General features: G+C 39.6%; 1 protein-coding gene across 4 annotated transcripts in view; it reads left to right on the top strand.

Moving 5' to 3' along the window:
- Positions 1–16,550, top strand: part of lpp (LIM domain containing preferred translocation partner in lipoma) — a 153,328-nt gene that overhangs the window by 66,416 nt on the left and 70,362 nt on the right. For all 4 annotated transcript variants that reach the window (XM_071487149.1, XM_071487147.1, XM_071487150.1 and 1 more), the window contains 2 exons: positions 6,557–6,654; positions 11,007–11,129. In XM_071487149.1, the coding sequence (XP_071343250.1) occupies positions 6,557–6,654; positions 11,007–11,129 (221 nt within the window). The remainder of the gene's footprint in view (positions 1–6,556; positions 6,655–11,006; positions 11,130–16,550) is intronic.

Genomic DNA, 16,550 nt, shown 5'->3' with positions numbered 1-16,550 from the left:
ACTAAAAAACAACAACAAAAAAACAAGCAATCAACACTGGTTTTAAACAAAATCTGTAATATTATAATGAGAAGAACATTATATATATTATTATGAATGTACATATAAATAACTGACTGTACATATTTTGATAAAAAATTTCCTGTATGATATCTCATGTAGATATCTGTCAACATATGTAGGCTGTATACAACTTTGACATGGTCCAGAGAGTAGTGGAAAACAGAGACATGAAACGTTGACACTGTTTCCACAAGTAAGTCTAAAAATGATTTAAACCTTTTGAAAAATGAAAACAAAATACACCCAGTAGCTACAGAGTCATCTTATATTTCCTTATCCAAAAAGCAAGGATAGTTCAAATTTCAGCTTGATTTTAAACATCCCTTTAAATAGTTATATGTATGTATGTGATATATGTCGAGAGGAGGACTTCTCTCAGTTGAAAAATAATTTCAGTGTTCAGTGCTCTCAAGTGCACAAATGAACCTCGTTATGCTCAGATAAACTGTATGTCTTTGATAAGCTAATGTTGGACAATATGTCGAGTGGCTGATTCATAGGTTTATACCTAATATGTTGTGTGTGTCACATGATTTATACTGAATTACATTATTGCACTGTACTATATCGAAGTAAGTTGTTTGATAAAATCTCAGTTGCCATAGTTGACAGGCTGAAGGAAAGTTTTCTCCATCAATGAGATTAAGACACATTATACATTACATCAAGTATCCATCAATGGTAATTATGCTATATTTACACTGTGGCGCTTCACTTGTTAGCTTGGGAATCCGCTCACAAGTTATGTCCTTTAACTGGCCATAGAGCCATGTGATGTAAGTTAGAAGTGAACGTATGGCACATAGCCTTTGACACGTGAAGTGTACAACAACAAGCTCTAAGTTTACAGTAGATGCTCAGTGTTGCAGAGGCTGCTAGGAAAGTGTTCTTGTTATGAAACTGGCTGAGTTTACGCAGCAGTGACATTTGACTGGCTTCATTTACTCTCTCTCTCATTTCTTTATAAGAAATGACAGCGCAGCTCCCTTCTCCGCCTCTGATGAATCATGCTTCCACTCATTAGAAAACCTCACCAGCATCACAGTTTAAGGCTCTAATTGTTCAGCCCCAGTTATTGGTTCAGATGTTCAGATAAAAAAGGTCGACTCTGGTTTTAAACCATTCACCCTTTTCTCAGTATTTGTTTCTTTGCTTTCATACAAAAACATAATCCATCTATTGTCCCTGATCTCAGTTTCTCCTCCCATGGGAATTCTCCTTCAAAATAGCAGAAGCCAGTTTCAGTCTCCCCCTTCACGCTTAAAACAAGTGCATCTCCAAAGACCTCAAATCCCTCCCTAGCATCTCTAAACCAAATGAAGTCATAAATCACTCTTCTATACATATCATGCTAATTAAGAGCAGGGCTCAGCTGCTCCTCTCCAGCGGAAGATGGAATAAAACAGGTCCATAATTATGTCAAAACAATGTGCTCTCAACCTCTGCCACAGTGCATTTGGAACGAGAATGTGGGGACAAAACATGTGGACCGACACCCAGGACTTAAAAACACTTTGTTCATTTTGTCTGAACGGGATTATAGTTTTTGCTACTGAATAAAATCAAGCCGTCTCTCTGGTTTTCTGCTGTTTTAAATACAGATTACTTTAGTTTTGTGCAAATATAAAAGGATGAACAAGTTAGATTTTAGAGGTTACCTACTATAGAAGTATTTCTATCAAAGACTGCAACACTTGAGCGCTGCTCCGCTGTAGATGTTTATCACGTGACACATGTGGCTCCACACTGTCTCACTCCCCTGCCCTGACTCTGGCTCACTGCAGCATGTGTAAACTCACCAGCAAGTCAGGCTTTCAGCAATAAATCAAGTTTAGATTGTGGGAGATAATTTATGTTCCGTGCCCTCGAACATAAAGTGTGACTTTCGTTATAGTGATAGGACAAAACTCCCCCTTAGTTCTTCAGGGGGTTCTTCAGTTTCTGCTCTTTCTGTTGCAGACTGAGATGTTTTATGCATTATGTGAAAGGCAGTTGTATTATGTGCCGGGCTTTGTCCTAAGTCCTTAACAGCCAGATGGCTGCCGCTTACACATGTGTAACTCTGATAATATTGTACATATGTAAATCTGTAAACATATGCTCAACCTTCAGTGTACAACCCCCCCCGCCATATACTAATCCTTACCACACCGCAGACCTACTTAAAAAAGACTCATCTGCAACCTGCAAAGTTTTTTTTCTGCTGCAGAAATAATTCTCTACTGGTTTTTCTCTTTTCTAGTTGCAGAGTATTTATACATATGGACTCACAGCTGTCAGTCATTCATATATAGGACTTGAAGTGTTTATAAATGACTGTCTTGAAAAACAAAGTTTAATATTAGTCCCAGCATCACAGCATGATCCATCTCCACCTTTTTATTATCCCCTTAACAATACTCTGGCTCCCGATAACCAATTATACCTCTTATGGCCTCTCAAATAACTTTAATCAGTGATCAGGATTCCTCGTTCACAAAGCAGCTACTTAAAGGTAATTGCTCAATAAAGAGAGGGGAAGTTGTCGTATTAAGTAGGTGTTCCTGCTGCTTCTCTCATTAGTGCTCACTTGGAGCTTTCAGCTCCCTGTTGTCACAAATGGAGTCAGTTTCATTCACAGCACAGAAGCTGTTCTTACTCTTCCTGGTTCATGCTGCTTTTGAGCATGACAGCAAAAGCACCGCGCAGAACAGAAAGTCCTCAGCAGTTCAAACCACTGTTGATTTTGAGTTGTGAGAAACAGCCACTGCAGAGACCCGGGATTCGACTTCCGGTCGAGGGACCACAGTTTAACGCTGGGAAGCCAGTGAGGGTTCCCGTAGCGACTTGTGCTGTTTGGTGTGAAACGGTGACAAAGATGCGAAATAGAAGCTCAGAAAATAAAGAGAATTGTAGAAATGGCTGATGAGTCCAACGTCTGAATGAGCTTCATCATTTTCACTTTCTTACAGATCTTCGCAGTGTTAATACTAAACAGATTTTCTCACAGATATTATGTCATGGTTTCACTGTAACTGAGCGAAAAGAAATTCCTCATTTAATGAGGAAAAACAAACAAACAGGAAAAAAAATAAAATAGAAAAAGTGAGAGGTGGAAAAATGGGGAGAAAACACAGTTGACATTTAATTCAAAGTATCTGTGTTTGCACTGTAAATGGAATTTCTTTTTTAAATCTTTTTTATTATTATTTAGATATTTTTTGCCCGATATTCACCCATTTAATAATATTGGAAATGTTTTGGAAAGTTCAGGTTATTTCATTTTATTATTTTTGCTTCGATATGAAAAAGAAACCGTTTCTGTGCTCTCTCCTGCTCGCTCTCAAGTCATCTACATACTGAAACTGTTGTTTAAATGGCATCAATACTGATCCACATTCCCAACAGTAGTCCTAATATTTATGCTATTGATGCAGTGCTTGCTTACAGTCTGAATGAATAAAAATATAATATATAGTATATATAGTATAATATATCCCTCCTGATTGTATCTGTACCACTAAAAAATACCACTGTGGGACTGCAGGGGCAGGAACTGAGCCCAGGAACCAAAACTAGTGCTAGGTTCCTGCGGTCATGGAAATGCAGGTGAAAATGCCAAGTTCCTAAAAAGGTTCCTCGAAAAGTTCCCGCAGTCACACAGGGTCATTTCACACCAGAGCAGTGTTGCCGGCTGCTCAGATTATTGTTGCTGTATTCAAATCAGCATGATGTGTCAGTTGATGGTGCATTTGTAAGTATCAAAACTCAAACAAAAATATCAAATTTACAATTAAAGGTACCTTGTGAAGTTTTTGTAGCAACATTTGAATGGGTGGGTCCATGGTTTGTATTGGCTCAGGGACACACATGCACTTGCAGGCGAGCAACGTGATGCATGTTAAACCTGGCCCCGGTTTAACAACGTTTTATTGATGGACAGTTCATGGCAGTAACATGCAAAGAAGTGTAGCAATGTGCCTACAGCAGTGTTAAAGAAGAAGACTGAAACCTAGCAATCATTAAGGTAAAAAAAAAAATTAAAAATCAATTTAAAACATGAATAAAATCTGCTTTGCAAGTTGTTTATGAGGAAGGAAATACTGTCAACATGTCTGACGTCAAGCATACACACAACAATGTTTGCTGAGTTCTAGGGAAAAACATTAGATGTAAACATAACTTTTGTTTGTTTACGAAAGCTCCACAAGGCACCTTCAAACCTTGAAGTTGCAGCTTTAACTGCTTTTTGCTTAGTGATAATTGCTCAGTCATGGCTAGTGTGAGTTAAAATGTTGAAAGGGGGTGTTGTAACTACTGTCATTGCTTTGAGTTCCCACAGACTTGTAGAGACATGTTCCACATTTTGCTTGATGAAGGCACTAAAATCCTAATTATTTGAACATACACTGTATTTAAAAGATGCAGCTAAAGATCTGGTCACCAGCAATGTCGTTTTTAAGGAAAGATATTTCCTTACATAGAAGGATGTTAAATTGTGGACATACTGTAAGCTTTAAAACAACACGCCACTTCATTTAAAAGGCTTGTATTTAATGACCTTCTGTGCTGACCCTGAATCAGCCGCGAACGACTTCAGCGATCATTTATGAGAGGAAGTGATTTTGCTTGGAAGGACTACAGGGAAAACAAACACTGCTGGTGATTGTATTTTACATTAGCATATTAACAAATTTCAATCCTAAATGACTGGCATGATGACAGATGCGAGGAAAATAAGGTCGAGGGGGAAAATAACCAGACAGATCCTTTCAGCAAAGATGCTTAATGACCCCTGTTCCAGCTCCGAGTCCTGCTCTCTACTGTTCCACATACAGAACTCTAAGACCTTTTCAATAAAACATGCATCTCTGAAACATTAACAACCCTTGTGTTTCCTGAAATGATGAATCCAAAACATCTTTGATGTTCGAGAGAAATGTGCATGAAACTTAATGTTTTAATTCTCTCTAAGTCACAAGTTACAAATGACTTATATTCTGGCAAAAGGGATCCGTGCTGGAGCAGGAGGGGAGGGAGGAGCGGGGCAGCGCCTTGTTGTCGAGCAGCATATTTTATTCTCTCTCCCAGAGGTTTAGAGGAGCTCTCACACTCTGGAGTTTTAGCGGAGGTCACAAGGTTATTATATAAACAATTCACATTGAGGCCCTCAAGCACCCAGAGGGAATGTTTAATGCAATGCTCACAATTTCTGCAATGTTGTAATGCTCAAGACGCAGACATGTGTCCAATTTTAACCACGCTGCATTATCTCTCCGTCTTCTTTCTTTCTTTCTTTCTTTCTTTCGGCTGTTTTGTCGAGGCAGCTGAAAATCATGCTTAATTAATTTGGTCAGCTGCCTTGGATAAACTACATTGATGACATCAATTAGATTCTAATGAAAACAGATAAAAGCCATGGAAAGCAAATGGAATTTCTGAACAGAACTCATCAAAGTCTTAGCATTGGAACAAATTCCCATTACGTCTCATAAAAGCCTTTAATTTGCAAAGCTCATGTTTGGTTTGGTACTTAGAAGTACATGGTCAAATGATTCAGTCTTAAGTCCTGTGCCGAGAGAAGCCAAATCAGAATTTAATTTGGCACGAAACTCCTTATCCTGTCAGAAACATGTGGTTGGATGCAATCCTTGGATTAGTGCAGACTTTAGAACTACAAATTTGGCTTGTTTCTGCTGCTCTGGCAGAACAAACACCTAGTGTAACCCGTTTGTAACACAACACTTACATTTCCAATCTCAGGGAAAAAAAACACACATGCTTACTCCAGATTAGTACTTCTTAGTTAACCAAATTGCTGCAATTATGTGTGTCAATCCGTTGACGTGGGATGACGAGGCTCCGTTCCTTTCTCTTTAACTCTTTGTCTCTCTTCTGTAATAACAGTGTGAGCTCTTTTCAAATGTCTGCAAAATGATTTTACAGGTTCACACTGATTTTGCGAGACAAACTATGATGAACTAGAGCATTGTGGTCCTGCTGCATATTAAAAAAACAAAAACAAACGGACAGTGTTTCACTGGGACGTCAGCATGATGCTGCTCAGTCACATCCACTCATGTATTTATACACAGCAGCCTCAGGAGCCTTAGAGTGTAAATCTACGTTGAATGATCATCAGTGCATCATGTGGACTGTTCACCGACCACACGTTTGATATGATCAGAATTACCTCGTGGAAAATGTTTTGATTTTCTACTTTTTTTCCCAACGTTTTGTATGTTTGTATTTCATTTACTGTTTTCTACTGTTGCACCAGTAATTGAAAATATAAATTATTAACTAAAGGACTCATATTCATTAAGTTTTGTGTGTAAATTCACTGGTGTCTGCTCTTTCAGAATTGTGACAGTTAAAATGTAGAAAAAAGGGGAAGTATTTAATAAGCCGTTTTCTCTCTCTCTCTCTCCCTCTCTCTCTCTCTCTCTTTGTGCGTGTGTGTGTGTGTGTGTGCGTGTGCGTGTGCGTGCGTGTGCGTGTCTACCCTCCTCAGACTACCCTCCCCCTCCACCACCTGCCGAGGATTCAACCGGTTTCCCATCATCCCCTGGTTCCTTCCCTCCTCCACCGATGAACTCCTATGATTATCAGGTGAGTGAGGCTGGTATTTGTCTTAAATTTCCTTGGATGTCAGTGACTCTCTAAGAGTCAGCACAGAAAGCAAACACAGCCCCGAGCTCTACTCTGAGTTCATGCACCGAGTCGAGCAAAACTGTCTGTCCATGTAAGTTGCAGCCAACTGCAGAGACGTGTAGCTCCAGATGCTGCCTGCAGCCAGTCGTCCTAACTCAAGGACCCACACACTTTCTTTATCTCTCAGAGCTCGAACGCAGGAAGGATAGAAGGCTGACACCTATTGGTGGAGCCTTGTCACTTTTCTTTGCCATGCTGGTCAAAATACCCACAGGCATTTGGCCCTTCTGGGATATCTGGCCTCTGTGATCTGACTGACACTCTCAGCACTTGACCTCTGCTGTGAAATCCTCTAAGTGCTTCACATTCCTTTGTTCAGTGGAAGCAGGAAGAAGAGAAATCTCCCATCTCAAGTCCCTCATTTGATTTAGCCAGTTTCCTATCCTACATGACTGCTTCCTTTGTAAGTTTGGAGACAGAATGTTACAAAATTTAAATAAGTTATGCAATGCGTGTAAATCCAGCGCACCTCCCACACAAACTGTACACATAGACAGCGTAAGGCTGCACCCTGGGGATTTGGCTGCGTATATCTGTTCTGTGGTGTTATGACCTTGATGTAAACTACAGGCGTTCTCATAGTTATACAGATACTTCAAAAGGTGCAGTGTAATGACAGTTACAGTTCTCAATTCCCTGGTTTTGTTTGACCAAGAGGAAGTTAAGCTCAGTCAATCAGCAGAGCTGCTCTCTCTTAACACATTTAGGACTGGCTGAGCAAAAAGACAGAGATACACAAACTGAATTTACTCTTGATAGAAATCTATAGAGTTTTCAGCAAATCATCAGATCCCCAAACTTCCAAACATCATTTCTTCTATTGTTCATTTTATGAGATTACAGATCATTTTTAATCAAATTACAGTGGCCATGTTTTTACTTGTGTGATACAGGGTCCATTACCTGAACTCAGGGTAGTGGCCAGTACTGAATACTGATCTGAAACTAGTGCTGTTTTTACTTCATCAGTTTAAAATCTGCAGACCTAACAGTGTGGGATCATTCTGCACATCCTTTATCAGCTGGAGACACCGACATTCTCTTAAGGCTGCTGTAAAGTCAAATTAAAATGTTATAAAAATGTAATAAAATTGTCCAGTTTTATAACATAAATTATAAACAGTTTTGATAACAGCATATAAAAAAAAACTCTGGCTCCTGATCAGTTTCAAAATGTTCGTCTCTGTTGTTGATAAAACCAATAGGAGATTTTTGCTTGTTTTATTGCACTTTGCATTCTATGAATAAAAACAGTTTACTTCAGAGTCATCAGAGTGCTTGTCTCAGCGCGCAAAACAATAACAGGAAATGGTTAAACAGGTAAAAACTGTCTAATGTCTCAGTGCCTCCCAGGGCATCGGATATTTTTCATTTTTTTATTAAAAACTAACAACTAGTTTTCCAGTTTAATAAAGCCGTTTCTTTTTTTTTTCTTTTTTTCAGTTCATATTCAGTAAATCAAAACATGTATCTAGAAATTTGCTGATTTTGAATTTTGCAGCTAAACAAAAGCATCAAATGTTCCCGTACGGGTTGAGAAAATGATCCCACTCATTTAAGTATAATTTCACAATAAAGTCCTCCGACCTAAACGATTCTTTAAGGGCTGGTCTCTACTCTGATCTGAACCATGGGAACATTTCCTGAATTACCACCCCCACTGACAGCAGGAGATATGCCTCCAATAAACTGTTAGAAGTAACAGTTGAAAAAGAAACAACTTTTATGATGTGACAGTTCTGTGGTAAAAGCTTGGTTGGGTTTTGGGAAAGATTATGGTTTCAGTTAAAAGACCTTAAGCATCATAATAATAAACATTTGGTTACGGTTATAGAGTGATTATTGTCCCAATTAAAAGAAACAACCCTGGCCATTGGTTTGAAGCAGGAAGCAAATAATGGTTTTGATTTGTGTTTTGTTGACCTGTCCCTCCATCCCGACCTCCTCCTCATGCAGATATAACAACGTAACACATAAGATCATCCCAACATGACTTCCTCCTTTGCTGCATCATAATCACCACAGCTACAACAAAACTGGTTGAAATAAGTTGCTCACACAGGAAACCAATGGAGTAGTTTATTATGGGGAGACAGTCTCCCTCAAACAACTGTCCAGTGAAACAGGTTTTGTCTGCTGTAATCGTTCCTCCTGGTGGTACTGCTCGTTAAAGGACACCTTACTAACGCTCTTCCCATGTAGGAGATAGGGGACAAAATCCACAGAGCTTGTTCTGTGCAAAAATGTTTTCAGAAGTTGATGTGAAGTTGATTTGAAGCTTCAGAAGTCTGAGTTAATCAAGTGAAGTGGATATCTTTCAAAGTTACAATCTTTTCAGCACAAACTCACTCTTTGTGTTACCATCCCTCCACCAATGCCAAGCACGGCAACAGTCTAAGGAAACACAAAGAGGGCACTTTGTGCTAAAAGGACTGTAGCTCTGGAAAAAACAACTTGATGTGTTTGACTCCGACAGCTTAAGTCTGACTTTTGTTTTAAGGCAGAAAAAAAAACGTGAACCTATCCTTTAAGATAAATAAACAACTTAAAAACCCATCGGACCATGAAAACAAAGCTTGTTTTCATTCAGCACTTCACTTAGTTTCTTTCCTTATTTGACCATTTCTTCATTTTCATTTCAATAGTTTATTTGAGGCCTGAAATTACATCAGAAATTAAGAGCCTAATTAGTTTCAGAAGTGCTTTACTGTTTTCATCTATAACTTTTCTTCTCCTATTGTGCTGGCTGCAGAATCACCCTGGAAATGAAACTCAGTTCCTTAATACACCGCTGGTATCTTAATTATGTGTCCTGTAACCAGAGCAGAAGTCTGTGACTGTAGGCACCGTTCAGAAAAAGGAATAGATATCAATCAAAATGTCTTTACATCTTCTTCTCTGTGCCTCAGTGGAGAAATTATCCGTACTGAATGAATAAATCAGTGACTAAATGGTATTTCCTCAGAAGAAGGCAGAAATATTCTCCTGTCTCCATCGCTCTGACTGAGAGAGATGTCTGGATTCTGACACCTTAATGCTGAGAGCTTTAGCAGGAGAGAGAAAGACAAAAGCGGTTAGCTCTCATCATGGCTGTTGTCCACATTATGAAGCCCTACACGGCAAATTCCAGCACATCACAAAGACTGCAGTGTTTCCTTTCATCCTCCTCGTTATCACTGTAAAACAAGTTTGCCTGTTTTTTTTTTTGTTGATTTGAGACAAGCCATTAGTGTTTTGCTTTGTTTACCCCTGCCCGTGATTGCCTTAGATGTTTTTAAGCAGCAGCTCGGCTCCAAATGGAGGCAAACCTCTTGCCTGTAATAGATTGTGACAGGTAATCCAAACACATAACATTAGAATAAGAAGCAGTCACTGATCCAGCCAACTCAAAAAGCCCCCGCAGGCAATTGCAAGAAGTCGTCTTGCAGTTGCAGCATAGTTCAGAGGACTAAAAATATATCTGTCATTCCGCCGAGAAATTCCCGGGAATTCTGTAGAAAGCCGACTGCCACTAATGGTCAGATCATCTTAACTACTTTCCAGAGTTTTGCGCAACAGTTTTGTTTTTCTTTTGCTCGAAGATTTTGTGTCTTTTCCTATGTTGAAATTGTGCTTTCTCTGAGGTGAAAAAAACCCGAAGATGAATAAATCAGTGAGGTCTCAGACTGCTGGAGTGATCCTGTTACTGGTACTTTAAAACTCCCTCTGATAACAAACTAGTTAAACAAAATCAGAGCGATTCTTATCATCTTTTTACAGCACATTTTTAAAATATGGAATAAAAAAAATATCTGACTTTAATTTTAAAAAATGGACCTTTTTATTTGAAATGTTGGTGGATGAGATTGTGATGAATAATGCATGAAGAATGAGACACTGTAAATCCAAGTGCAGTGAAAAGCAGGGGGTGAATAGTGCACTGCGTTATGAAAGTTGTCTTTCAGACAATACATCGCTTCTTATTTCTCACTGTGTTTCTCTCAGAGAAAAGTCTCTGCTATTGATGTGTGGCTTTCAAAAGGATTGTCTGAGGTCAAGGTGAAACACGAACTTAGAAACTGTAATCCAAGGTTTAAGAAGTATGAAAAAAAACCATCTCAGAGGCAGAATCACTCGTCATTGAGGAAGACCTGACCTTAACTTTTGAGAGCAGCTGGTGAAGGCAACCAAGTATTGTTACAGACGGTTTTGGTTAAGTTCACTCGGTGGTTAAGTTCACTGTTCTGCACCTTTGTGATGTTTGCTGACAGATGAAAGGACCAGAGAAGACGCTGGAGGAGAGGCGCTCCAGTCTGGATGCTGAGATTGACTCCCTCACCAGCATCCTGGCAGACCTGGAGAGCAGCTCGCCCTACAAGCCGCGGACTACACAGGTATGACGCCAGCGCTACTTCATACCTGTGCACACAAAGACACACTGATGTTGAGTGGTGGAAATGAACTTAAGTCTGAGAAAATAACTCCTGATGATGTCATAATGATGGCATCAGGACACAAACTCAACAATATAAAATACATCAGTAGATACTCAGTCTTGGTTTCTTTAAGCTTTTATATGTCGGTTGCCAACAAATGTCTAAATGAGACAACAGAGTTTGTCGGGGACGTTAAATGTCATCACACTAAATGTGAAAACTGATCCACTCACCAAAGAGGAAAGGCTTTTGCAGAAGAGGTCAGAGCTAAATCAAACTAAGAGTTGGAAGTTCAGTGGTGGTGGCGTAAAGTCGGACAATGGTGGTGTAGCTTGTTTATAGCCTAACATTAGCTTGTTACTTCTAGTGACTGTATTTAGGCTTCTTCAAAAAAAACATAATGCGGTTTTCATTAGTGAAGATTATCCTGCTGAACAAAACGTGTCAGTATCATAAACTGTTGTTTTTCGCAGAGTTTATTTTCTGCAGTAATATAAAAGCCAATGTAAAAACTTAAAGGTCGTAGTATGGATGTAGCCTGGGCCTCCGGTTAGGAACCACAGGCCGAAAGTACCTAAAGATATTCACTATGATTAAAACTTCCTCAACCAATAATACTAAATAATACTTTAAATCTAACATATATCATAACATATATCACTCATATGTTTGATTGTTTAAGTACATCTTGCTATAATATTACTGTACAGTTACTTTAGTATGACTTTGAATACACTGGAATTTACTGGAAGAAGTATCTTTACACTGTTGTTCTGGTGCTTTTACATAAAGGATCTGAGTGATTCTATCACTGAGACGATGCACACAGCTTTTAAACGAGACGTGCTGCATGACGGCGGTAAAAGCAGCAGGAAACATGAAGAACGCTTTAACTGTCATAATGGATTTAAACACGATGATTTACTGACCCATATGTTGCATCTTTTAAAAATGTTTTGACAAAATGAGTCTTGACCTATATCATTAGTTGATATTAGATGATATTAAGAGTAACTTCAAAAAGTCAAAGCCTTGGGCAGTTCACTAAATTGTTTGACACACAATAAATGTAGGACAGGCGGATAAAAAAACTCTAACCAATTGTGTTTGGAGTGGGAAGGCTCAGAGGGGCTTCTGGCACCATGCAGATCATGTCTCTAGTGAGAGGTTCGAGCAATAATGTAATACCTGAAAGGGTGTTCTCTATGATGGAGACGTGGCTGCACTGCCATCACCAGGGCACCTCATTTAACTTATTATAATGTTTATTCTGTGGGCTGTTTACTGTGTAGTTAGCATGTCTGCATGTTGTCTGTTTTATTTATCAAAGGATGCATACATCAGACTGAAAGCAGGGCTAAGATGATAAATAATTGACAGATCTGTTCATTTAGCTGCAGTTGAGGGTCTGTGTCCTCATATAAGATGTACATCCACTGACCTGCAGTATTTTATTGGTGCGTGCCAGCTTGTGACTTTTATGTGGAGTTAAAAAATACTTTTATAGCACAGCTGTGAATGTACTTATCTGTTTTACAGGGGAGTAGAATTCACATATCAAATGCTACAGTTGTAGAAAAGGACACTTTTTCTGAATTTGGAAAAGTTGGGTTCACGAGGAGTCTGAGAAACGTGGTGTTGTCGGGTGAAGTGTGCACTTTGACAAAAAGAAACAAAAGACAGATGGTTTCAAGAGCTCACGTCCTTTGATTTAGTGACTCGTGGTTTTCTGGTTAGAGGGAATTAAACTGGGGGGAACTACACACAAAGTGAAAATTACTGCACCGCACAGGGGGAACATAGCAGACACACAGTTAACACTGTGGTTCCGAAATGATACGCTTTAAAGACAATGAGTAAAATATGATTTGATGATTTCTAGTATGCTTAGTGTTGTGGCAAGTCAGGCTCCCTGGGTGCAGATGTTACCATAATAACATGACATTATCTGCTCTCAAAGTATCTCAATCAAATAGACATAAAACAGTCTGTTGTGCAGATCTGACCCACAGTCTGTGCAGATCATGGGCCTACAGGTGTGTGCACAGGTTTCCCGTTGACAGAGTAATGTAAGGAAGAGCTCAGGGCCTCTGGTTACTGTGACCCTGCTCACTGTCAGTGTTACGAGGTCCTGATTTTTCACCCGTGTGGAGACCTGTTTTCACTCAGAGCAAAGGAACTAAAAGAACGTACAACTCAATGTGACAGCATCTGTTTCTCTCTTGTAAACACATGCAAACAAGTATTTGTATATATACACATGCACATGCTCTATAAGGACACATACCTTCTTTGGGATGCGGAGCTACTAGCTGCTGAAATGCATTTTTCCTAAATAAAATATAGTATGAGTGCATACCTTTGTTGGGGATAAAAAAAGTGCAGTGTATATTAATGCAGGAGTCTGAGAGCTCTTGTCAACATGATTTGAAAAATTGATGTGCACCTGCACAGCTCTGTGAGAGCCTGGCCTGCGAACGAGTGGGTGAGCAGTCACACTAACTAATGTATGGCTGTCGTGGTGGTTCTACGTGTCAGGGTCACAGTCGCTGCACGTTTATTTTTACTATAACCTGCTGCAAGCTTTTGGAGTTGCGGGCCAGAAGCCACACCACCTGTGTCTCAGCAGAGTACACACACATGCTCCGACATGTATTAATCATGAAAGGTTGTGTATCAGACATTTTGTTGACTTAACCCTGTTTTCCCAGTCAGCCTCTCTGTGCTATCACGATGCCCTTTTGCTGTTTTTGTGTCTCCTCTCTGAGCTTTTTGCACATGGAAAAGATTCTGCTCTCAATTTAATTGTTTATATTTCAGCACCATGAGCATATGCACACACATACGCGTGCACACACACACACACACACACACGCACAGTAACTCTCTCGTCAGCTGATGCTGATTCTAGCTGATTAACTCAGGTTGACCTTTTCCTCCACCCAGCTGTTCTTGTCAGTCCTTGCTTGCGTTCTTTCTATGCATTATTCTACAGTGTAACACTGCTCTGTGTGTGTGCGCATGTGCGTGTGTGTGTGTGTGTGTGTGTGTGTGTGTGTGTGTGTGTGTGTAACACTCCAGGTTTCATACCCCAGCATTGGCACAACTGCTGCACAGTAATCTTCCGCTTGTATAAGCAACGAGTAACGAGCGCTCTTGATTTACAGCTTTCTGCGCACAAGCAATTACAGAGCCAGCTCTCCAAAATCAATAGGCCACCCCGCGCGCTCTCTCCCATTCATGCTTCTGGGAGAGGAATCTTCCTCCTGACGTTAAATTTGGAATCAGCGAGGGGACCTTATGCGTGCTCGCCTCCCAGATTAAATTGAAATGGACGTTGCTGCTCATTCATAAAAAATCTAAGTAGCATTCCTGCAGACTTTCAGCCGGCACTGATGCTTCGCAGACATCAAAACAATTTTGTTTGCTTTAGTTGGTATTCTCTGTGGCATAACAGTGGGTAATGAAATGTGATCATTATGTAATCCCCATTTGTTCTCTCTCCACTTCCATCTTAGATGTCATTTGCTGTTTGACACAGTTAACTTAGTTTGTGTTACAGTTTGTTTGCTTCATCCTGTGACAGCAGAAATTAAGACAAACCTGGTGATAATGTTTGACTCTGTTATTTCTTCTGATACCTACTCAGAATCGCAAGTGTTTGAACAGTATGTCACACATGTTATTAGACATTTTTGATATTTTTCAGTTCTCATCATTTATATAAAAAAGCAGATTATGTTGTTGTGTAAAAGGCGAGTTGCACCATTAGTTACAAATGCACTCACGGTCTACACAAGTGCTGTTTGAATGAGTTACATGAACACCACAGAAACTCAGCAGATAATAGAGTAAATAAGGAAGTACGTGAGAAATACAAAACAAGTATCAGATTGACTGTTGAAACTAAAGTGTTGTGATAACTATCGAGCTATTTCAAGATGTGTCACTGAATGTGAACCTGAAAAATTGCTCCTTTTTTTTGCCTTCAGTTGCTGGAAAGAGTGTTTGTGTTTGTGTGTATGTTACATTTATCTAGTGAGGACCGATTTTTGTCTCTGACCTTGACAGAGGCATTTTTCAAAAGTGAAAACAGGTTGGTTGTGCCTGACCTCCTCAGAAAAATGCATTATTGTCCTGCAAGAAAGTTGAACCTGGCTCAGCATAATGTCATTCCACAAGGTGCTGTGTTGGCCAATCAAATACGTGCAAGCACACATCCCTGCTAGATTTCTTTGTAATGTTAACACTGTAATTCTGCTGTTTATTTCGCAATTGTTGCAACAAAAGATGAAATGATTTCAGCTGTGATCATTTCCTGTGATATAAAATCCTGTATCACAGTATTATAAACTGCTTTGGCATCTTATAAGCTTTGAAAACTCATGCATGTATTACTCACACTTGACCCTTCTGCATCATCAGTCCCCATAACAACATCTGTTGTTTTAACACAGGGCTGTTTTCAGTCTGGATACCTGCTCAGGCCTGGTTTACAGGTAAGGTTAGAATAAGGTTAGGGTTGAAGTAAATGTGCTAGTGTTTATCTTCCATCAACCAAACACCATTATGTGTTCAAACATAAAAGTCTACAGCAGCTTTACTGACACACTTTTAGCCAGAGAGGAGAAACTAAGTAGTCACCTGGTGAACTGTCCCCTGCTTATTTTCAGCTCTGCATTAAATGTTTGAGATCCTGTCATAAGATTTAATTACTCTTGTTGTCTTTAATTTAAAGTCTAACTTGGTTATTCGAGGAAACACAAGAGAGCGTGTTAATGCTGAATCCTTCAAGTGTGCTGCACTGCAATCTGAGCCCGACCAGCCCCACTAATGTGCAGTGTAGGCCTGTCTAAGCACATCAGATCTGTTGTAGGGGAGTTAACAAGGAGGCCCAGATGAGTGTCAAAATAGTGCGCTCATCAAGCGCCAGATCTACTTTGGTAGAGGCTACAGAAGCTTTGACTGCCGTGACCTCTAATTCACACGGACCTCTCCTGTGTTTCTAGTAATCAAATGAATCAGCAGCTCTCCCACTGAGGTCATACAGCGTCCAGTTTGTGCTGCACTTTGTGCATTGTCAAAAAGAATTGAATATCAGGATGTTTTTTATCTTTATGTGTTCAGTTTGTGCCTTTAGGTCATAATTTGCAACATGAAAACTGAGCGTGGCCATCAGAAGAGAAGTTTACCACTGGATGGTAAAACAGGAAGTATAATTAGACCAAACATTAGAATTTGTGTCGCAGCTTTTAAATCCACACAAGCTCTTTCACATCAGATTGATTCAGTGTATTTTTTCTGAAAACATCTTTTTATTCACGTCCTTCAAAGATGAAGATTGAAGGTTTTGGCCGACTGCTTGTAGCAGGTGGCTGA

The sequence above is a fragment of the Trachinotus anak genome, unplaced genomic scaffold (genome assembly GCF_046630095.1).
Source record: "Trachinotus anak isolate AG129_WGS33_773 ecotype Australia unplaced genomic scaffold, CSIRO_AGI_Tana_v1 ptg000010l, whole genome shotgun sequence".
In the NCBI taxonomy this organism is placed as follows: Eukaryota; Metazoa; Chordata; class Actinopteri; order Carangiformes; family Carangidae; genus Trachinotus; species Trachinotus anak.
The sequence above is the reverse complement of the archived record's forward strand: the minus strand, read 5'-3'. Positions and strand labels throughout refer to the sequence as shown.